A 23,438-nucleotide genomic window follows, 5' to 3' on the forward strand; every position below is an offset into this window, starting at 1 on the left:
CCTTCTCTCTCCCCTCCCTTTCCCCCTCCCTCTCCCCTTTGGATTTCCCAAGACATCCTAAAACCATTGGTGCATTTTATGCCACATTTTGGAAGCTGAAGAAAGCTGTTTCCTCCAAGGACACTTTGAATATTGTCTGATGAACACGACTCAAAACAACTTCAAACTTGCGTTTCTTGGCTAGATGGATCTGAGTTTCCCCACACTCACACCCACACCCCTCTTTATAGAAACTGGTTGGAACGACTTGGTTTCTCACAGGCTGTCCAAGCCTCACTCCCCAGTTGGCTCTCATGTTGTACTTTATCTTGGGTTGCAACTGACTCGTGACCTCAGTGGTTTCAAAAGCTTCCCTGAGCACATTGGCCCTGAACGCTCTTACACCTTTCAGGTCGTTGTGTGCTCTGCTCTACCCCTTGCTCTGTCAGCCCAGTGCCTTGGGGAGGGGGAAGGAGGGACAAGTACCCAGGCATTGGCCTGCCTTGGGGGTCTGTGCAGGGCAAGAGTGCCTGTCAGGATAACACTCCCCACATCTTCAGCTGAGTCTAAGCTTTCTCTTCAGCAGCCCAGCTGCTGGGCAGTGGGATGACAGCAGGAATTGGCCTTCCCATGATCCTGCCCTGCCCACAGAATGTGCCACCTGTTTCCACAGGGAGTGTAGGGTTGTGCCTCTCCCCACAGGCACTGAAGAGCAGGGCCGACTTGTTACTCAACACCAAGCCCCAGGCTGGAGTTCACAGGCCTCTCCCTGGGCTTCCTGCCTTCACTCTGTCTTCCTTGGCAGGCTTCTCCTGCTCTCCAGAGCTTAGGCCTGTCTGCCACCCTCTCTCCTGTTTATCCAGTTTGTTTGCTGTCTTGCCAGGTTCCCTCCTTAAATTTCTTGCCCAATGGAAGCTCTTCCTCCTTTATTCCCCCCACCCCAATCACCCCCCGCCCAATCACCTCAAAGCCTACTTGCCCCCCCAGGTCCCTTTGTGTCTCTGCTCCTCCCGCCTTCAGTCTCTCACCCTCTCACCTTCCCAGCTCTTGGCCCCACTGGGTCTCCCTGCCAATGCCCGGTTGTGCCCATGGCCTTCCTTGCACTCCTGTCCTGTGCCAGCTGGGAATGACCAACTCGAATGAGTTGATGGGACTGAAAGTGAGTGAATGTCCTCATGCCTCCACTCTTTCCCACCTCAGCAAAGCTTTTCAGAGTCCCATTTCTGATGGAATCTGAATCTAGAAGGATTTAGATCCACAGAGAAATGTTAAACCTCCAGTGTTTGGCTGTGTGTGAAGCCTCTGGCAGTCCCTCCCATATTTGATGTTATGAACACTGTTTATAGATACCTGGAAAGAAGCCTTTAATACGTGTATTGTGTTTTAACTTGCTTTCCTTTGGAGGCAGGGAATTGTCAAGTAAGTATTCACACCTCTCTGGAGAAAAACACAGGTGTTCGGTGAACATCCAGTACCAAGTGTTCACGCGGAACCCACAACCGCAAAGGGTCAATACTTAAAATCCGCTGAATTTGCCACAATGCAGGTTTCTTCCCCTTGCTCCTCTCATCTTCAGTTTTGAAGCAATACAGCTGTAAACATATGCTTGCGAAATGAGAAAGAAACATTGAGATTGCTTTACCTTTCGGTTTTTTTCTGAAAATCAAGGTGAAAAAAAAGCATCGGATTGCCTCTGTGTATATATATACAATCTCCTGTATATATAAGTACATGGTGTTTGTGCTTGTATGCATACTCTATATTCACTGTATAATATATTACATATTATACAACCCGTGTGTCCCCTGAAAACGAGCCCTGTGTGTATCCTCGAATTATGCCTTATGAGCCATGCCATAGTTCCAGTGTCCTTTTGCTCTCCCCATAGCCCCTGGCTTGCTTTTGTCATACACTTAAACATTCTTAGGTGAAAGAAGAAACCCACGGATTTCATTTGAAAGTCCCACTAAAACAGAAGAAAGAGCAGATGTCCTGGGAAGCGATAATTAATGTGAAGGAAGTGTCTCATTGTGAGAACTGGCATGCCCCCAGTCTCCCAATTTTGCTCAATTTGGTGGCGATGATGTCAGCCGGGGGTGTCGTTTTGCAGAGATGTGCTCTCTACCCATTCTTCAGTGGTGATTATAATACCATTTGGTCCAATTATCACTTATGATTGCATAACATGTTTTGATTGAAGAGTTTCTGAGAAAATAAAGGTACCCTGTCTTCCCCTGCACACAAAAAGAACCCCCGCAAGCCATTGGAGCAGGCAAGCTGACCTACCAAGAAACACTGGGAATTATTAGGCTAAATTATGAGTTGAACTTGATTTGGAAACAAAGTATCCATTGTACATAACTCCCCACGACATCCAGGAAGATGTCATTGTTTTTCTGACAGCAAGTTTCTCCCCAGCACACTCTGAAGTAAGCAGAGTCCCCGGGCGCATTCGTAAAGTCACGGAGAGTGTGCGGGAAGCATTGACAAAGCTTCCTTTTCTCTCCCTATTCTGTAGGCGCTTTAGTGCAGAGTTTGCCCAGAGACGCCGGGGTATGAGCTTTCTGAATTTGTAGACTGGTGCACTCTTTCATTTCTGTTTTAGTTCTTTGCTGGCATGCTGGGGAAGCATGGTGTGTGCCACACAGGAATGTCTGTTCACTTGGAAAATGCTTGTGCATGAATGAGGTGGTTGCTAATATGGCTCTAAACTGTACTAAGTTTCTCACTTGGCTTTGTTTGCTGCTTACAAGGGGATCAAGGTAATCCTTCTCTTTGCATATCCCGGGAGCAATAACTAATTACTTTGGAACATGCGGTGGGAGCTGGTACAGTTCTCTTTCTGGACCCATCCATAGAGAAATCTCATTTAAGGAAACCCCACATGACCAAGAACCGGCCTACTCATCTAGGATTCCATTAGGGCTTACACGTTATAAAATCTCTTCATTAAATTTGGAGGCCCCAGTCCCCAACACTGAGGTGGGAAAAGCAACCTTTGGTGTGGTAAGAGCTGAAGGCAGACCCGAGTCCTGAGGCGAGGGCGGAGTGGGAGGCGCGAGTGCCGTCTGTCTCCTGTCCCTCCGCTTCCTGCCTGCCTGTTTGAGAAGTGAGGCCGACCTAGGCACTTGGCACGTGGTCCTTAGGGCCCGTTCCGAAGCCTGGCTTGTAAGTGCCACTTCACACCACACCATGGCCATTGACAACTTAATTCTGAACAACATGAGCACATCCCTGTCTGAAAAAGGTCAGCAAGTCCCGGAAATGTGGCCTCTCTCCCCTCGTGGTCAGGCCCCTCCTTGGTTTTGAACCAAGCCCGTCTTGTTTCAAGCCCATGTGGTCTTCCTGCTCCCAGGAGAAGGCTAAGCAGAGGGAGGAGGTCCAACCCAGTGCCTGTGAATTCAGGCCAGGTCCCAGGGCAGGTGGGGAGGGAAAGAGGAGGGCAGGACCGAACAGATCCAGGTGGAGGGGCCTCAGGCAGGAGGAGAGAGGAGGCCGGCACTGGCCTAGACAGGCTGCACCAGGAAGGCAGCCTTGCAGCCCTCGGTCAACGCTGTGCTTCCTCTGGCCGCTCTCTCTTCCAGGCCACCCGTTAGCCGAGCAGCTCCCCAGCCTGAGAAACTGCAGAAGAACAATATCACCAAAAAAAAGAAACTGGTTGAGGTAAGTTAAACAATTACTTGTAATTTGATATTGACGTTCTAAGACCTACCTGGTGGACAGCCCCATCTGCACGTCCCAAAGACAGTTAAGTGAAATGGAGTGGGTCCCTTGGCTGTCTTCTGTCCCCTCTCCCTCAGACCTGGGAGAGTCCCACATTGCCAATGGGATTCATAGTTCACGGTTTCAAAACCTTACCCAGAGCCACCTTCTAAGCTTACTGTCTATGATTCCTCACCACAGTGCAAATCTCCAGCCCCACAAACCCACTGCTTGTGTTCTCGGAAGCTGCCTGGGACTTTCAAGTCCCTGTGTTGTCATTCCTTCTGCTTGGAAGGCTCCTCCTGCCAGCTCCCAGTACCCTGGTCCTTCCAAGACCTTCCCTGGTGTCTTTTCTGTGCAGTCTTTCCTGATGCTTCTCACCCGAAACCTTCCCGCAGCTCCCTCTGCCTACACCGCCTCCTACCGCCAGCACCATGCTAGGCACAGAGGAGCTGCCCGAGACGCCTGTGTTGGAGTAAGAACTGATCTGAATCAGCCACTGTTCTTTGTCTTAGAAGACAAGACCGGAAGAAGAGAAAGACTAGAAACCCTAACAGTATCTAGTTTGGGAGGGAAAACTGGCACATATGTAGTAACTTTGTAGAGCAAGCACCAGGCGGCAGAACGAGCATGGCCTTTGTCTCTGTGTTCTGCTCTGCCCGCCCTGGTGCGTTGAGAGTTTATTAGAGCAAACCTCTGAGCCGCCATTCAGCTCACCCAGAGCGCCTGCCAAGGCACAGACACAAAACTGCTAGGTACTCTTGACAGGGCATCAAATCTCTGGACTTTGGCACAACGACAGAGCCAGGAAGTAAATCTGGGTTTTTTGGAAAGTCACGGTGATTCTGTATGTTAGCCTGCCACCCCAGCATTTCAGAAAACTAAAGAAGGGGTTGCATTTTCTCAGCCAGTCAAGAAGCAGAATGTTTTCAGTGAGCGTGTGTTGGCCTCACCAGCCATACCATTCCCGGGACACACGAGGCCGCCCACGCGATGTGGGTGTGTTCCTCGGATCTCCCTTCCTTCCTCTGAGGGTCATGTTGATCTGTGTGTGTGAATGCAGGAGCTGGCTCTAGACCACGTGTTTGGCTACAGAGGATTCGACTGTCGAAATAACCTGCATTACCTTAATGATGGCACCGACATCATCTTCCACACGGCGGCGGCTGGCATCGTTCAGAACCTCTCGACAGGTGACCAGGGGGTTAAAAATACAGGTTTTACTTTTAGTTTCTTTTTACTTGCTTTCCCCACTCTTCAGATGCCCAAAAGCTTAAGCATTTTCCTTCCTTTATAGAGCCATTCCCCCAGTTCCAGCATGGTATCAGTTAGGCCTGGTAATGCTCAGGCTCAGTTACCAGAGCCAGAGCCTTCTCTCTTTCTGACCAGAGCTTGACCTCACCTTGTCATAGGCCTTAGAGAGAAGGCCTCCATGTTGACACCAGCCTCTGTAACCGAGAGCCATGGAGAGAAGCCAGAGACAGGGTGTAAGGAGTGGAGGAATTCCTTAGAGACCATAACCAAGAAGTAAGCACAGAACTTTGCCTATTCATTTCTACAATGAGCCATTTTTTAACAGCTCAGATTTCTCAAATTGTATTTTGACAGTTTAGCCACATTTATAATGAGAATGAAAACAATTAAACAGTAAACAAAAATACCAGGCCCGGTGAGGTGGCTTACACCTGTAATCCCAGCACTTTGAGAGGCTGAGGTGGGCGGATCACCTGAGGTCAGGAGTTCAAGACCAGCCTGGCCAACATGGTGAAACCCCGTCTCTACTAAAAATACAAAAATTAGCCAGGCATGGTTGCGGGTGCCTGTAGCCCCAGCTACTCAGGAGGCTGAGGCAGGAGAACCCGGTTTGAGGTTGCTTGAACCTGGGAGGTGGAGGTTACAGTGAGCCAAGATCGTGCCTTTGCACTCCAGCCTGAGCAACAGCGGGGGAGACCCCATTTCAAAAAGAAAAGAAAAAAAATACTCAAACCACATGATGACTCAAATTTTAAAAAATGAACATTTCAAACAAAAAGAATCATTCAGAAATTAACAGAAAGCTATATCATTACCACTAGATTTAAACAGGTTCACATTTTGCCTTATTTGCTCATGCCTCAAGGAAAAAAAAAACCCTTCATTTTAAATTCTTGCTCTTTGTCAATTCTGTGTAGTTGTTCATACATAGATTTAGCCAGTGAAATCACTGGGCACATGTTGATTTGTGTGTATTTGAGGGAGGAGGACCTTGACATTTTGTATATATTTTCTTCACTTTCTAGCCCTGCCATCATATTGGTAGCAGTACACGCCTTCCTTGTGTATCTACACCATCTTTCATCTTTAGGTTCTTGAGCATTTGGGTGGGTTTAAATTGGCCACTTTGGAAGTCAGCAAACCCATTTGCTGTGATAGATGATGAAGTGCTCTTTCTTCCACTTCCCATGACATATGTCGAGTTAGGGCTTTCCGGGGTAAAGCCATCACCTGTGCAATCCAGGCTCCCAAGTGGATTGGCATTTGGTAAATAAAGATGATGAGTCCCTGAGAGTTTCATATTCCACATGAAGAAGTGGTACCATTTTGCTCAGTGAAACATCATCTCCAGGCGCCCACCCCTACTTCTTCCCAGATGTGGACGTTGGGAAGCCCACTCCTGTGCCATGGAGAGGAGGAAACTTTGACCTTCATCATTGTGGTCTCTGGAAGCCCCTGTACTTGAACTGTGCTCTGCACCCACACAGAGCAGTGGGAAGTATCGAAGAGCAGCTTGAATGTATCAGATAACAGACACTAGCGTCCCTTCTCCCGGACCCAAAACAGAATGTGAACATTTCAAAAAAATGATCCTTCATCTCCCCAAGTGTGATTCTGGAAGTGAGAATTTGAGGGCTGTAAGCTGTCACTTTTATAACGAGTATCCAAAGACTCCACACGATGCTTTGGAGTTGCCCTAAAAGGTCTTTAGGTTCCACTGTTCACCCTCCCATGATCTCTCTCCCCCAGGGAGCCAGAGCTTCTATCTGGAGCATACGGATGACATCCTCTGTCTCACAGTGAACCAGCACCCGAAGTACAGAAACGTGGTGGCCACCAGCCAGATAGGTAGGAGGTCCTGCGGCAGCTGAGGCTCTCCCAGCTTGCAGGGACACTGACTTGTCAGCAGTTATTGGGAGAGGGAGTGGGTGGGTTGCTTACATCCATCCCTTCTTGTTGATGTTGCTGTTGATTTTTTGAGTCCTGAATGTATCTGTGTCACCTGAGTTGACACATCCAGTGACTGTGATTCTGAGGGACCATGGTGTCTGACCAGCGCCTGAGAGTCCGAATACACGATGGCGCCATCCCTGTGGACTTGTAAGAATAGTTTTTCAGACCCCAAGTGTCAAGAACTCCGTGTGTTTTGAAGCCTGGTGATTGTGCTTGGCCAGGGTAGATTTCAGTAAGTGTGCCTGGACCGCCTGTGCCCTGGGAAACTGCCAGTGACAAATGTGAACTGATACACATTTATGAGAAGTTTGTTTTTGCTTTGTCATCTCAAGAGCAATTTTTACAACTTCCTGCTTGTTTTCATTGAATCCATGTCCATTTTTAAGTTTAATTTGGAACTTTCTGATGCTGGTGTCGAGTGCTTCACTGTTGGAAACGTGACTTATTTTAGCTATTGTTTTCCCTTGACGCTTCCTCATTGCCATTGCTCACCCAATGCAGGTGATATTACGGAAACCCCAGGTAAGGCTATTCCATCCATGAGTAGTTTGAATCTGCACAGCAAAATCATATCATTCTATCGTGTTTGCTGATTATATCTTGCCAAATTGCAGATACAAATCATTGACCTCACCAGTTTCCTTCGTATAAAATCCTCCACACGTGTGTGTGTGTTGAACATAAATGTCTGTAGGGCTCTGCCTTTAAAAGCAAGTTTCCTGTAGTCTTGCTCCTCTGGTCAGGTCAGGCTATAGGTCTTTTATGCCCAATGACTGTAACACCCCTAAACACTTGTCTTAAAAAAGGCTTTTTACAGGCTGGGTGACAGTGTCTCACGCCTATAGTCCCAGCACTTTGGGAGGCGGGCGGATCACCTGAGATCAGGAGTTCAAGACCAGCCTGGCCAACATGGTGAAATGCTGTCTCTACTAAAAATGCAAAAATTAGCTGGTTGTGGTGGTGCGCGCCTGTAATCCCAGCTACTCAGGAGGCTGAGGCACGAGGATCATGTGAATCCTGGACGCAGAGGTTGCAGCGAGCCAAGATGGTGCCACTGCACTCCAGCCTGGGCAACAGAGCAAGACTCCATCTAAACAAACAAACAAAAAAGGCTTTTACATGAACATAACCATTGCCTTGGCTCTGCCATTCATCAGTCTTCTTTGTCATGCCTCTCCACACTCAGGGACAACACCTTCCATCCACGTATGGGACGCCATGACCAAACACACCCTCTCCATGCTGCGGTGCTTCCACTCCAAGGGGGTGAATTACGTCAACTTCAGTGCAACCGGAAAGCTACTGGTGTCGGTGGGAGTGGACCCTGAGCACACCATCACTGTCTGGCGATGGCAGGAAGGTAAACCAGCACTGGGTTTTCTGTCCCTCCAGGGTGTCTGCCTGTGGCATGGACTGGGCTCGAACCCAGATCTGCCTCACTCCGAAGCCTGCCGTAGGCACTGACTGCTGCTGGGCAAGTGGAAAACAGGGCACTGGGGATCCTGGTATAGCTGCCCCACTGATGCCAGTGCATCCCAGGGTCCCAGGGCCAGGAGGAGGCTGGCCAGGAACTCTAGGGCCCATTAGTGAAGGGGCTCTGGGGAGGTGCCCTGATGTTGGCAGCCCTCCTCCTTGGAGGGCAGCAGCCTCCCCGACATCTGTCTTAGCCACCTTCCTACCCAAGGGTCCTTGTCTTCCGTGCTCTTTCTGATGGCCCCTGGATCCTACTACAGCCTTATCACTTTGTCTGCTTTAGTTTAGGAAATGGGATAATGTTTTATCATAGTCTCAGAAGCAATTAAATTTTTTTTAACATTTTAACACGTTTGAAATAGGGATTTATCTTACGATCAAGGTTTACATTTACCGTAACAGGATTTCTTTCTTGTCCTCCCCCAATACATGCACACACACCTCACATACATGCACACACACAAGGTGCAACTGAATGTATGGTCATCTTAGAACTAAAGATGTGCAATCTTCCACGTATATTCTCAGGTTGGGTACTGCCCTGGCAAAAGCGGATCCAATTAGTCAGGACATTAATGAGGTCTGTCTGCAGCCGGGCAGCCTGTATCTGGGACACGCTCTACCAGGCAAGCGCAGGGGTGGCACTTCTCCCATCCAGGGCTCTGGAGTCCCATTATCTCCTCATCTTCCCGTGGAGGGGTGGTGCGTGGAGGCTCTAAAGAGATCAGCACAATGGGAGGAAAGTTCCAGTCCTTCCTAAGCACCCCATGTGAGGAAAAGAGGCTGACAGCTTGCAGACATTTGTGATGATACCATATTCCTTCGGAAGGTGACGTGATCTCTCATGTTTCTGGGAAACCACATTTTCCCATTCTCTTGTTCACCAGTGTATCTCACCCAGTTGGCTGTATAGTCAGTATCTCAGGGGTGCAGATTCATTCCTTGTGATGTCAAGTGGCCAACTGATTGACCAGACTCAGCCCAGAGAAATTGAGCCTCTTAAATGATAGATATAGAGCATCTTGGAATGGGAAGAACTAGAGAAGACTTCCTGCACAGTCCGGACCCATCCTAAGGAGAAATTCCTCCAAATGCACCCCTTTGTCCTGTGCTTGAATACTTTCAAGGATGTGGTTCTCATCACTTCACAAGACAGCCCACATGCTGTCAGAAAGCTCTTGCATAAAGCCCCTCATGTGGGGACATAAATTGCTTCATTATGTTTTCCTTTTGTGCTGCTAACTCTGTTCCTAGATCCTTGGAAGAAAGCTCTCACACTGGTCCCGCTGCACAGCCATGTCTCTTTAGGTTCAAGATCACAGTTTTCACTCCCTCTACCTGTCCTCCAAGCATTGCTCACTCTGGCCTGCCCAGCAGACTCTTGCTCACCCAGGGTCCCTTCTGACCTCCCAGGGGAGGTTTAGAGGAGCCAGGGCTTTTGAACAAGCTCCCAGGGAAAAGAGGAGCCTGCTCTTGCTTGTACAGAGGGTTGTGAGCCAGTGCTGATATCTGACATATCACCAGCCACCACCTCTTCCGGGCTGACCATGGACATGTCATCTCTCCTCCCTTCCTTCTCCAGTGTGGGTTTGCCTTCATTTCAAGTCTTACTTACAGATAAATACCCTGTGTTTGAGGAGGTTTATATACATTTTGTATGTCACCAGAGCCTATTATTCATTCTTCATTTATTAGAGGATTATTTTGGGGAACATGTGTGTGTATAGGTAAAAATAAAATAGAACTAAAAATGAACTTATTACATAAAATCCATGTTGTCAGGTCCTAGGTATATGTGTAATTTGCTCTAAGCAGACTAGAAACCAATGCAAGGAGGGATACAGGGGTCTCCACAAGTATAAGTGTCCATGAAATGAAAACAAGGAAAATACAAACGGTGGCCTTAAAAAAATATCCAATTCATTGTATGTTTGCACTTCTGCCATGACTGGTGAGCTGGATCCTCTTTCCATCTCATTATTGGCCACTTGTATGCTGCTTTTGTAATTCATCTGCTCAAATCCTTTTACTACTTGAGGTGGGAGGGTTGTTTGTCTTTTACTTATAATTTGTAGTTCCTTATAGATCTTCAGTGTTAATCCTCTGAATCTTACAAGCACTGCAAATGCTTTCTTCCCGTCTGTTGTCTTACTTTGTTTATGGTGTCCTTGAAGATCGTGGATCTTAAAACCTCTGAGCCCTAAGTAGAGAGAGATCTGTTACAGTAAGTCAGGGATTCCATATGCAGACAGAATTACAGCTGCGAGAAGGACTCTGTGGCTTTCCCCAGCCTCGCCCGGAAAGAGATTCTTTGAGGGAGTATCAGAGGGCCCAGCTACACCAAAACCCACCACCACGGTGCTAGAAAGCTGTCATAAAAACATACGTGAAGTGATGAGAATGAAGAAGAAACAAATATGTGTGTGAATAATCAAGGGAGGGGTGACAATTAAGAAATTGGAACAAAAACAGAGTAAGTTAAAGGGTAACAGGTTTAAAACAAAAATTTAAAACTCGAGAGCTTAAAAATAATGAGATTTTTAAAAAGGTGGGTTTAAAATACAGGCTAAAAGAATAGAAGCCAAGAAATTTTAAAAGGGGCTAAAGGAGTTATGATGATAATACTATTACTACTAATAATAATACTGGCTAAGAAATGATTACGCAGATCATCAAGCACTGTGCTCAGGGCTTCACCTAGGTCAGTTCTTTTCATCTGCACTGCACCTTCTGAAATAGGAACGATTATTAGCCCCGTCTTACAGGTAAGGAAACCGAAGCACAGAGAGCTTAAATAACTTGTCTAAAGTTGTTCTACAAGTAAATGGTAGAGCTGGAATTTTATTAAGACGAAGGTTAAATAAAATTCAAGAGACAGTCAAAAACATAAATAAATGGGGTTGAGGAAAAAACTAGTACTTAAAAGGTAAAAAAAAATTAAACCTAAACACCACAAAATACAAAGGAAAATGGGGAGCTTAAAAAAAAAAAAAAGAAAGAAAGAGAAAGAAAGAAAGAAAGAAAATGCAGGAGAATCTTAGAAATAAAACAAAAAGAAAAGCTGTCTAGAGGAATGCGAGTCCCAGCGGCACTCTGGGAGCAGCTCTGTCGTCCTGTGCGGGGATGACTCCTGTGGTGATGCTGGGGACTGATGGAAGGGGGATGGGGGATATCTTTAAGCCACTTTGCTGCCTTCTCATGTCTAGAAGCTTCCGTCTCACAGGCCATCCTTTCCTGCTACGTTCATGAATGCCTGGGTGCGGGGATCTGTTACCAGCACCTGCTGCTCTGGAAACTTCCCAGACCCACTTTCCCCACTGCTACCTGGGAGTAGTATCTGAAGGGGAGAGAGAAAGTGCTGTAAAGAAGAACTGAGGCATGCCCCAAGCCTGCTGGGGTGGTGACCTCCTGGGCTGTGGCTCCCCCTGCCTGGCCCATGAAGCAATGAGGAGCCTCACCAGACTCTGTCACCCACACAGGTGCCAAGGTTGCCAGCCGAGGGGGTCACCTGGAGCGCATATTCGTGGTGGAATTTCGCCCCGACTCAGACACGCAGTTTGTATCTGTCGGGGTCAAACATATGAAGTTCTGGACCCTGGCAGGCAGCGCCTTGCTTTACAAGAAAGGGGTCATTGGGTCCCTGGGAGCTGCCAAAATGCAGACGATGCTCTCCGTGGCCTTCGGTGCTGTGAGTTCTAGCAGCTGCTCCCTGAGAAGGGGACCCAGGCCCCCTGGGCATGGGCATGGGCGTGGGCAGGAGGGGAGTTTGGCCAAGAGGCTGAAAACAGCAGGAAAGCCATTTCCACATTAGCTCCTGTACTGGCTTATTTGCAACCATTGTTCCGTTTCTATAGCACATATGGGTGGGTTGACAATATATATATAGATATTTATATATCTATATATAGATTTTTCTTTTTTTTTTTTTTCCTGAGACAGAGTCTCGCTGTGTAACCCAGGCTGGAGTGCAGTGGTGCAATCTCGGCTCACTGCAACCTCCACCTCCCAGGCTCAAGTGATTCTCCTGCCTCAGCCTCCCAAGTAGTTGGGATGATAGGCGCCCGCCACCATGCCTTACTAATTTTTGTATTTTTAATAGAAACAGGGTTTCATCATGTTGACCAGGCTGGTCTCGAACTCCTGACCTCAGGTGATCTACCCACCTCAGCCTCCCAAAGTGCTAGGATTACAGGCGTGAGCCACCTCGCCCGGCCAATATTTTTTTTTTCTTAAAATATTAACCAGAAAAGGTAGGACACCCACCCAGGACAGGAGGTTTGTTGTTGTAAGGGCAACCCTGACTTGCAAGCCCCAGAGAATATTGGGACCAATTTCCACTGCTAGATAATGATCCTTTTTCTTCCCAGCCCTCTTGTGCCACAGATGCCCCCAATTGCCACCCTTAAGTGAGCTATGGGGTGCCCTCAGCCAATGCAGGCTCCAAAATGGGGACATGTTGGAACACAGTCACTTCATGGTCCTCCAGGAGTGGGTTTCTCCCTTTCATAGAGGAGCTCCAGGAAAGTGTCCTTTGGCCCGGAGTCTGCCCCTGCCCCTGCTGTCATTTGGGCAGTGCTGACGGAAGAGAAGTCCTTGCTAATGCACAACTGTGCTCAGAGGGGAAGTCAAATGCCCAAGCCAATTACATATAGTTAATTTCCAAGCCAGGTGGACTACCTTGTGATGTGCTCTTGGTGGTTTCTCTGCAATTTCTGCGGCTTTCCTTAGCACAAAAAGATCAAACCACCTTGGCATGTCTGCGTCTCTAGCTGTGGTTCCTTAATGAGAGAACGGATGCCTGGGGAGGGACCAGCTTGAGTGTGTTCCAGGTATAGAAGATGTTCTTTTGTTTACAGAACAACCTCACTTTCACGGGTGCCATCAATGGAGACGTCTACGTGTGGAAGGACCACTTCCTCATCCGGCTGGTGGCCAAGGCTCACACAGGCCCCGTGTTCACAATGTACACAACCCTTCGGGATGGACTCATAGTGACCGGCGGAAAAGAGCGGCCGTAAGCCAAAGCTCCTATGGAAACAACTTGTCATTTGTTGTTATCTTGGGAGAAACTGACAGAAGTGTCCCCAACTTGGAGAAAATGCAAATTGTCATCCTCCTATCTTTTTTGCTTTAGGAAGATCAGTCTGCTCTCTCTCCAAGAGGGCCCTAGGTCCACATCCTCAGAAGGAAGAGAGGAGTGCAAAGGTGGTTTGATGGTAGTTTGAAAACCCGAGAGAGGTGTAGCGGTTCACCCCTATAATCCCAGCACTTTGAGAGGCCAAGGTGGGCAGATCACCTGAGGTCAGGAGTTCGAAACCAGCCTTGTCAACATGGTGAAACCCCATCTCTACTAAAAATATAAAATTTCATTGGGCATGGTGGTGGGCGCCTGTAATCCCAGCTACTTGGGAGGCTGAGGCAGGAGAATGGCTTGAACCCAGGAGATGGAGGTTGCAGTGAGCCGAGATTGTGTCATTGCACTACAGCCTGGGTGACAAGAGCGAAACTCCATCTCAAAATAAATTAATAAAAATTAAAAACAAAATCTTGAGAGGTATTCTTGAACAAACCACAGTGACTTTGCTGTTGATAAAATGTTATTCTTGGTAGCTCTGTGGAGGAATGGAGGAAGGAGAGGGGAGATGTGGAAGCGAAGCCTGAAGACAGGAGAAACGTTTCTGTGTTCTAATCTAATAAAAAGTCTGAATTTCCAAATTACGTTTTCTTTCCTCCCAAGATAGTAGCATTCGAAGGCATTTTAGGAAATCTGCAAGCCCAGGAGGTTGGGATCGCTCAGCAGCAGGGTCTAAGAGGGAGGCTGCCTGGAGGGTCCAGACCCCCGAGGGACTGTCCTTCTGGGCTCCAACCAGCCAGGACCCTGATGCCTGGGAAAGAGAGGAGAGTCCTGGAGGCAGGAGTGGGTCTTAGGATGAGGGTTAACAGCCTGAGTCCCTTTCAATCTTTTTTAGGACCAAAGAAGGAGGTGCTGTAAAATTGTGGGACCAGGAGATGAAGCGCTGCCGGGCCTTTCAGCTGGAGACGGGGCAGCTGGTGGAGTGTGTGCGCTCTGTGTGCCGTGGAAAAGTGAGCACAGCCAGCTCTCCTGGGGGCTGGGCCAGGGAAGGGGGAAGTGTAGGTACCTTCCGAGCCAGGCACTTTCCCTGGACTGGCTGGTTTAATCCTTGAAACAAGGCTTCAAGATGTGAATTGTGCTGTAGTGGGAAGCAGCTTAAGAGAGTCCGACTCCCCCAGGAAGAACCAGTTGGGTGACCTTGGGTGTGTTCCTTAATGTTTTTGTGTCCAGTACACAGGTTTGTCATGAGGGTCACATATTTATACATTGACAGTGCCTTTCATCTTGCCTGGCACATAGTCCCATTCAGGAGATGTTAGCTACTAGTATTATAGAGGATATTCTCATAAGCTCAGAGATACTAAATAGTTTGCCTATGCCCTAAGTTATAGGGTCAATAAGGAAGAGGTAAGGGCCACCAAACTAAACTGCCTGACTCAAAGCCATTGGTTTCCAACTCACATTTGGCAGCACATCCAAAACAACTGGTGAGTTTTAAAGAATGTGGATGTCCGGGCATCCACCTGGGACTGGACCAAAATCTGAATCCGAATCTCAGGGATGGGGCCTTGACCTGTATGTTCCCTTCTATTTCCTTCTATTTAAATTCCCCCAGGAGATTTGATGCACTTAAAAGCCAATCTCCAAACCTCTATCGAATACCTTGTGTTTATGTTTTTGAGTATCAGCCTAAGAATTTGCTTTCTAGATGCTCTCCATGAAAAAGACAAACCGGATGTGGAATACCACGTGATTCAAAACTGGGGATTTTGTTCTTAAATAGTTAAGTGATGCCCACCTGGAAGGGTAGTTATGGGACATGAAGGCAGGACTACACCTGGAGCCTGGAAGTTATCAGGAAGTAGATTTTTTTTTTTTTTTTTTTTTGACAGTCTTGCTGTCTTGCTCAGGCTGGAGTGCTGCAGTGTGATCTCAGCTCACTGCAACCTATATGCCTCCTGGGTTCAAGCGATTCTCCTGCCTCAGCCTCCCAAGTAGCTGGGATTACAGGCGCCCACCACCACACCCAACTAATTTTTTATATTTTTAGTAGAGATGGGGTTTTGCCATGTTGGCCGGGCTGCTCTCGAACTCCTGACTTCAGGTGATTCACCCATCTCGGCCTCCCAAAGGGGTGGGATTACAGGCGTGAGTCATCACACCTGGCCAGGAAGCAGATTTTCGTTCAGTGGAAGGAAGAACTTACTAAGAGTTTGAGCTGTCCAAGAACAGGAATTGGCTGCTTTGCTCTGCAGTCACTGGAATATTCTAGCAGAGGCTGGGTGATGGAGCTCTCACCCAGGTGAGAGCTGTGCTGAAGGTCAGGTCTGTGCTGAAGCTCTCACCTGAGGTAGCTGATGGAGAAAAGGCAAAGTGAAAGGGTGGAGAAGAGCAATTAGGAGTGGACGGTTTGTTGTTAAAAACAAAACACTGGCCAGACATGGTGGCTCACACCTGTACTCCCAGCACTCTCGGAGGCCAAGGCAGGCAGATCACTTGAGGTCGGGAGTTCGAGACCAGCCTGGCCAATACGGTAAAACCCCCATCTCTACTAAAAACACAAAAATTAGCCGGGTGTAGTGGTGGGCACCTGAAGTCCCAGCTACTGGAGAGGCTGAGGCAGGAGAATCACTTGAACCCAGGAGGCAGAGGTTGCAGTGCAGTGAGCCAAGATGTCACCACTGCACCCCAACCTGGGTGACAGAGTGAGACCCTGTCTCAAAAACAAAAACAACACTTCTCACCCCTTCCTGTTTTAATATTAACCCTGCAAAGGCATTTTCCCAAGTTACTTGTGTTTTGTTTGTCCTTTTCCTAATAGTGTTTCAATTACAATAGGGAAAAATCTTAGTGGGAACCAAAGATGGAGAAATAATTGAAGTTGGTGAAAAAAATGCTGCTTCTAATATCCTGATTGATGGTCACATGGAAGGGGAGATCTGGGGCCTGGCCACTCACCCTTCCAAGGACCTGTTCATCTCTGCCAGCAACGACGGCACAGCCCGGATCTGGGACCTGGCTGACAAGGTGAGGCCGACTCTGCCCACACTCAGATGCCCACGAGTGGGCTGCCGGCCGTGGGAGCTGAGCGAGGGGAGGCCCAGCCAGCATCATGGCAGAGACAGGGATGGGGCCAGATAGGAGATCAAGGAAGAAAACCTAACAATAAAAGAAGCCCCACTCACCACACCCCATCTAAACAATATATTTGACAACGATTATTCTCTTGTCATGAAAGAACCCACAAAACTAAAAATATAGAAACAAATGATGTTTTCCCTGGATGAGAAGACTAAAAATGATTTAAAATGTCAATGTTCCCAAATGGGCCTAATGTATTTCTGTCAAAATCCCAACAAGGTTTCTCTTAGAGTTTGGGAAGGCAGTGTTAAAGTTCACGTGGAGTAAAACTGTGAAATAGCAAGCAGTGGCTGGGTGGAGGGGGCGGTGGGAGGAAACAAAGGGTTCTTCCCAATCCTCATGCCTTATCCAGTGTTGAAACAAGTGCTCAGGTTCTACTAATTAAAATGCTTGGTTTCATTTTTAAATGGCTGGTAAATGTTGTATTTTTAGTGTCATAGTCCCAGAATAGACAGGTAAAAGCCTGAGTATGGTTGTTAGACTCCTAAGTTAGTTTCTGTAATTATTTATTAAACATCATTAGCAACAGCTGTCACTACTTGACGACCTACATAACCCCAGCTGCTTCATGGACATGATCAGTGCCTACAATAACCTCACAAAGCCCTTATTAACATCGCTATTAGTAAAACTAGAGAAACTGAGATGTAATTTACCCAAACACACCCAGCTAATAAGTGACAGGGCCAGGATTCAGAATTTGAACCAGCAGAGGCAGAAGCTCAAACTCTTTCCCCTAAACAAGAGGTTGGCAATCTATAGTTAAAGGCCAGATCTGGCCTGTGGCCTGTTTCTACAAGTCCAGCTGCCCTGTTTTATTCAGGTACTGTGGCTGTCTTGTGCTACAGTAGGCAGAGGTGAGTAGTTGCGACAGACTTTATGGCCCACAGAGTCTAAAGTAGGTGCTACCTAATCATTTACAGAAAAAGTTTGCCAGCCACAGCCCTAAAACTTGTTGTCCCCCAAGCTGCTCTAATCAAAACATACAGCCCACCTCAGTTATTCAGGGACATTTACTCTAAGAAGTAAGAGATTTGGTGGCCTGCAATGGCTGCAAAGTCAGCCTTCTCTGGCCCGGTGCACATTGTCTCCTGGAGACCAGCCGAGGGGGCCAAGGGCTCAGGTGACTTTCCTTTGCATCAATGCAGAAGCTGTTAAACAAGGTGAGCCTGGGACATGCAGCCAGGTGTGCAGCCTACAGCCCTGACGGGGAGATGGTGGCCATTGGCATGAAGAATGGAGAGTTTGTCATTTTGTTGGTGAACAGCCTGAAAGTCTGGGGGAAAAAAAGAGACCGGAAATCTGCTATCCAAGATATCAGGTACCTAAGTGGGTGGTCTGGGCGTGGAGGAGAAAGGCAAGCATTCTGCTTACCAGTGGTTCCCATTCCAGCCGCGGCTGGAATAAAGAACTCAGCTGTGAGAGAGTCACTTTCAACAAGTCACCTATGAAAGAATACCTTCTCCCACGCTCGCTCTCAGACAAGGCTTTGCTAATTTCCATATAAGTGTGGTTAAAATTACTTGTAAATGTCATTCTACCATATTTCCCGGGGATTCGATGCAGATAAATTGTTGAATTCTATAGAATGCCAGGAGAGGTGACCACATGTGAGTCACAGGGCGGCTCTCATTGCCTTTGGGCCCGGAAGGCCTGTCAGAGCAGCCTTCATGCCTGACCAGCCCCAAACAGCCCTCCTCATGGACCCTGCTCTTGGATTGCTTCTTCTAGAATCAGCCCAGACAACCGATTCTTAGCCGTTGGTTCTTCTGAACACACAGTTGACTTCTATGACCTCACTCAGGGCACAAACCTGAACCGTATTGGCTACTGCAAAGATATTCCAAGCTTTGTCATTCAGATGGATTTTTCTGCGGATGGCAAATACATTCAGGTATGCTTGGGGTTTACTGATATCTGGGGCAACCAATAATAACAGCAATAATCATAATGGCCTATATTAATCGAGTCCTTACTGTGTGCCAGGCAATGTGCTCACTCTTCACCAGAACTCCTTAAGTAGTTACTTTTTTCATGTTTTGTAAATGTAGAAACAGAGACTTAGAGAATTTAAAATAGTGAAGAGTAAGAAAAGCAGGAAACACAAGCCCTAATCATCTTTAATTTGCCCCTCACTGTCTCACACGTCTGCGTGAAGAAACCATCAAACAGGCTTTGTGTGAGCAACATGGCTGTTTATTTCACCTGGGTGCAGGTGGACTGAGTCCGAAAAGAGAGTCAGCAAAGGGTGGTGGATTATCATTAGTTCTTACAGGTTTTGGGATAGGCAGTGGGGTTAAGAGCAATGTTTTAGGGGTACGGGGTGGATCTCACAAAGTACGTTTTCAAGGGTGGGGAGAATTACAAAGAAACTTCTTAAGGGTAGGGGAGATTACAAAGTACATTGATCAGTTAGGGTGGGGCAGAAACAAACCACAATGGTGGAATGTCATCAGTTAAGGCTATTTTCACTTCTGTGGATCTTCAGTTGCCTCAGGCCATCTGGATGTGTACGTGCAGGTCACTGGGGTTATGATGGCTTAGCTTGGGCTCTCTGACACCACCTCCTCTTCAGAGTTTCCTGATTTCTAGTTTTCTGGGGCTACACCTAAGCCTCGTGGCACTTCTGGTATTTATTCATGTCATTTCCAAGCTCTACTGGGTAGAATGGCCCCTCCATACGTGGGCCCTGGACTCCAGCCAGTGGGCCTGGAGTGAAAGCTCATCCCTGGGTTCCAGGGCAGCTGACCAATGGAAGGGAGGGAGAGGGGTCCACTGCTGGGACTGACCCCTGAAAACAGAATGATTTCTCCAGCACTCAACAAATTGGCGTTTGTGAGCTGGCCTGGAGCTGGATATTCACTGCAAAAGGAGAGAGGATGTATTTATTCATTGAACTATTTGCTGAACCGGGCACTATGCTAGACTTTCAGATGGACAAAAGGAGACTGGTCTGGTAACCATCCAAGGGGTTCACCTTGCCTGCTGCCTAGACAGAGCCAATTTCTCAAGACAGGGGAATTGCAATAGAGAAAGAGTAATTCACGCAGAGCTGGCTGTGCGGGAGACCGGAGTTTTATTACTCAAATTGGTCTCCCTGACCATTCGGGGAGCCGAGTTTTTAAGGAGAATTTGGTGGGTCAGGGGAAGCCAGTGAACCTGGAGTGCTGATTGGTCAGAGAAGAAATCATAGGGAGTTGGAGCTGTCTTCCTGCACTGAGTCAGTTCCTGGATGGGGGGGCCACAAAATCAGATGAGCCACTTTATTGATCTGGGTGGGGCCAGCTGATCCATCAAGTGCAGGGTCTGCAAAATGTCTCAAGTACTGAATTTACGAGCAGTTTGAGGGTCAGAATCTTGTAGCCTCCAGCTGCATGACTCCTAAACCATAATTTCTAATCTTTTGGCTGATGTTAGTCCTACAAAGGCAATCTAGTTCCCAGGCAAGGAAGAGGTCTGCTTTGGGAAAGGGCTACTACCATCTTTGTTTAAACCATAAACTATGAACTCTCCCAAAGTTAGTTCAGCGTAAGTCCAGGAATGAATAAGGACAGCTTGTAGGTTGGAAGCAAGATGGAGCCAGTTAAGTTAGATCTCTTTCACTGTCTCAGTCATAATTTTGCAAAGGCAGTTTCAGTCCCTGTTTCCTGGAGCTTGCTCTGTAGCAGAGAAGACAAGCACTGAACAGACAATCACAAAATATAAATACAGTTACAAACTGTGATTATGTGCCAAGAAGGAAAAGTACAGCATTCTGGGGAGCATGTAACAAGGTGCTGAATTTAGATGCACTTCCTCTCAGCAAGTGATATTTAAGCTGAGGTCTGCAGGGTGTGTAGGCGTTAGCCAACAGAGAGGTGGGAACATTGTTCCAGTCCATCTGCATGAAAGGACCGAGACAGGAAAGAGCTCAGCTTCCCAGCTCATTCCAGGAGAAGCACTGCGGGGACAGAGGAGCCTGAAGAGGAAGGCAGCAGCCATTCCCTGCAACTGTCCTTGATGGTAGGAAAAGTGGTCTGTTTCCCTTAGAAGACTCCCAGAGCACCAAGGGTCAGGTTCTAGACACCTCAGAGATCACCTATATCAGCTGCTGTCTGTGAGAAACCTGCCTTACCTCTGTCCCAAAGGTTCTTGGTTTCCTGAAAACTGGGATTGCTGTGTATCAGAAACACCTGGCGGCTTTGTTACAACGGGGATTGCTGGGTCCCACCGTTTCAGTGTCTGGGTAGGTTTGGGGTGGGGCCCAATAATTTGCATTTCTAACAGGTTTCTAGACGCAGCTGAGGTTGCTGGTCAGGAACCACACTCAAGAGAATTGCTGCCTTAGGACTCTGGAAAATAGCGAGAAAATGGATGAGAAGAACGATGGGGAAATGGCCTGCTGGTGTTGCCATGAGCTGGCCATAGGCTTTGCAGCCTGGAGCTGAGCTTGGGTTTGGAGAAAAGCCCTCGGGATGCAGAGGCTGGGCCAGTGTTCTGGGAAACAGTGCACCCAAAGGGAGTCTGTGGAACTGAGAAAGAACGTTGATGAACATGGCTTCTCTTCTACCTACAGGTGTCAACAGGTGCCTATAAGCGCCAGGTGCATGAGGTTCCCCTGGGGAAGCAGGTAACTGAAGCCATGGTCATTGAGAAGATCACCTGGGCCTCCTGGACAAGGTGACTGACTGGAAGAAAAAACCTGAGGAAAAGGTCACAAGGGAGTCTCTTGTCTCAGGCTCAGCCTCCAAGTTTGTGCAGGATCTGGAGAAGCTGAGAAATGCAGTTGTCTTTTCTTTTGGGGGTGAGGGTAGGAGGCTTCTTGGCACTAGTGTAAGACACTGGCTTTGATCTGACCTAGGTTTTTGAAATGCGCAGTCCCTCTTTTTGTGTAATTTCTCCTACAAGTCTCCAGCCCCTTCCAGCAAGTTCAACAGGAAACCATCTGCCGTCTCTTGGCCAATCCTAGTGCACCGTGAGGTCTCCAATCACCAGGGGAAGGGAGTGGGAGGGCCAGACTCCTGCTTAGCAGGATGAGAAACAATGGCTAATTCATGGGAAAAGAGGCCATTTAGCCTGTGAGTTGAAAGGAACCCCTGCTGTTCTCCCCAACACACACATATTCAAGGGGACCACAGGAAACAGGGAGAGAATCAAAGATGGGGGTAACTTTTGTTTTTGGAGTGTAGGGGACTGAGGCAGAGGGGGGAACAGTAAGAGCTGGCACAAATCTACAGAGGGGAAGAGGACAGATGCTTTCATGCCAGGAGAGCCACGTGGCTGTACGGAATTACATAAAACAGCAACAGGGACCAGTTTCATGGAGTACAATTTTTCCAGAGACCAAGTCGGGGATGGGGTTTCAGGATGAAACTGTTCCACCTTATGAGGAGCTTGCAACCTAGATCCCTTGCATGCTCAGTTCACACTAGGGTTGGAGGTTCCTAACAGGCCATGGACCAGTCCTGGTCCACGGCCCGGCTGTTGGGGACCCCTGATGTTAAACAGCCCTCTCTTTCTTATCCCTGGGAGGTGATGACTGACTGCAAGAAACCTTCGCACGTGACTTCCTTCTATCCTAACCCTTCTTTCTGTTGGAACAGTGTCCTGGGAGATGAAGTCATTGGAATCTGGCCACGAAATGCAGACAAAGCTGATGTCAACTGCGCATGTGTGACCCACGCTGGCCTGAACATTGTCACAGGAGATGACTTTGGGCTGGTGAAGCTCTTTGATTTTCCGTGCACAGAAAAATTTGTGAGTCTTCCTCAGAGTAACCTTTCTGCAGGTTCTCTGTTTTGCCGTCTGCAAGAGATAGGGGCCACATCTAGATGAACCTCTGGGAGACACAGAGAAACCCTGTCCCAGTACTGTGGAAATATGGCAATGACTTTTTCACCTCCTGGAGGGGCAGTCCTGGAAGCCAGAAGGAAGGATGGAGGGTGGATAAAACGGCCAGAAGTGGGGCAAGGATGAGAGGCAGGAAAGTCAGCCAAACGCTGGCTTAGATGAGTCCAGACCAAATGGGAGTCCCCAGTGAAGGAAGGTTCTGGGAGCAGGGGCTTTGAGTGCTGGAAGTAGTCTGTGGTTGCTGAGAGGAGCCAGGGTCTCTTAACTGTCTCCATTCACTTTTGCTCACAGGCCAAACATAAACGATACTTTGGTCACTCAGCTCACGTGACGAACATCCGTTTCTCTTATGATGACAAGTATGTGGTCAGCACTGGAGGAGACGACTGCAGGTACTAACCTAGCTGACCCAGGTCTTACTCCCCAGGCCTGGCCAGCTCTCCCTCCCCATCTCAGGCGTGCTGAGTCAGCCTCTCCCAGGCTGATGTTGGGCTACTAAACAGGGATTTCCATGAGTCCTCATGAAGGCAAGTACTTTCCAAGATAAGGCATTTACTCTTTGGTGACTGTCAACCCAATGGTTGTGACTGGAGCTGTTCTGGGATGGCGCAGGCATGTGATAGCTACTCTGGGCACTGCTGGGGGACAGGGACAGGTGGCTGAGACCCGAGACGGCTGATTGGAGTAGGAGCTCTTGGCAGCCCACGGGCTGTTGTGCATAATCAGGTTAGAAGGGAAATTCATCCCTAGAACTCCCAGCTGATCACCAGTGTTGGGAATTTATTTATTTATAGTATAGAGGAACAGGACTAGGTCATTCTAACTCACTCAGCTTCCCCATTTCTGATGAGCTTCATTGTAGCAGGAATATATTCAGCCCAAGCAAAACTCTTGAGGGGATAAAGAAGAAATACATGCATTCTGATACTTCCTCATGGTCTGAGTTAGGTTGTAAGAAAGACACCTATAAAGAATTTCGTCCCACTTCCCACTCAAAAGCACTGTGTATTTCTGATGGCCTGCCTGGGAACAC

General features: G+C 47.9%; 1 protein-coding gene across 1 annotated transcript in view; it reads left to right on the top strand.

The window, feature by feature from the left end:
• Positions 1-23,438, top strand: part of EML6 (echinoderm microtubule associated protein like 6) — a 261,537-nt gene that overhangs the window by 235,541 nt on the left and 2,558 nt on the right. The window contains exons 28-40 of the mRNA XM_011950585.1: positions 3,564-3,642; positions 4,745-4,874; positions 6,685-6,783; positions 8,075-8,248; positions 11,841-12,049; positions 13,218-13,375; positions 14,331-14,445; positions 16,274-16,462; positions 17,725-17,897; positions 18,308-18,470; positions 21,132-21,235; positions 22,159-22,312; positions 22,697-22,797. Coding sequence (XP_011805975.1) covers positions 3,564-3,642; positions 4,745-4,874; positions 6,685-6,783; positions 8,075-8,248; positions 11,841-12,049; positions 13,218-13,375; positions 14,331-14,445; positions 16,274-16,462; positions 17,725-17,897; positions 18,308-18,470; positions 21,132-21,235; positions 22,159-22,312; positions 22,697-22,797 — 1,848 coding nt within the window. The remainder of the gene's footprint in view (positions 1-3,563; positions 3,643-4,744; positions 4,875-6,684; positions 6,784-8,074; positions 8,249-11,840; positions 12,050-13,217; positions 13,376-14,330; positions 14,446-16,273; positions 16,463-17,724; positions 17,898-18,307; positions 18,471-21,131; positions 21,236-22,158; positions 22,313-22,696; positions 22,798-23,438) is intronic.

The sequence above is a fragment of the Colobus angolensis genome, unplaced genomic scaffold, assembly GCF_000951035.1.
Source record: "Colobus angolensis palliatus isolate OR3802 unplaced genomic scaffold, Cang.pa_1.0 Scaffold309, whole genome shotgun sequence".
NCBI classification, from domain to species: domain Eukaryota; kingdom Metazoa; phylum Chordata; class Mammalia; order Primates; family Cercopithecidae; genus Colobus; species Colobus angolensis.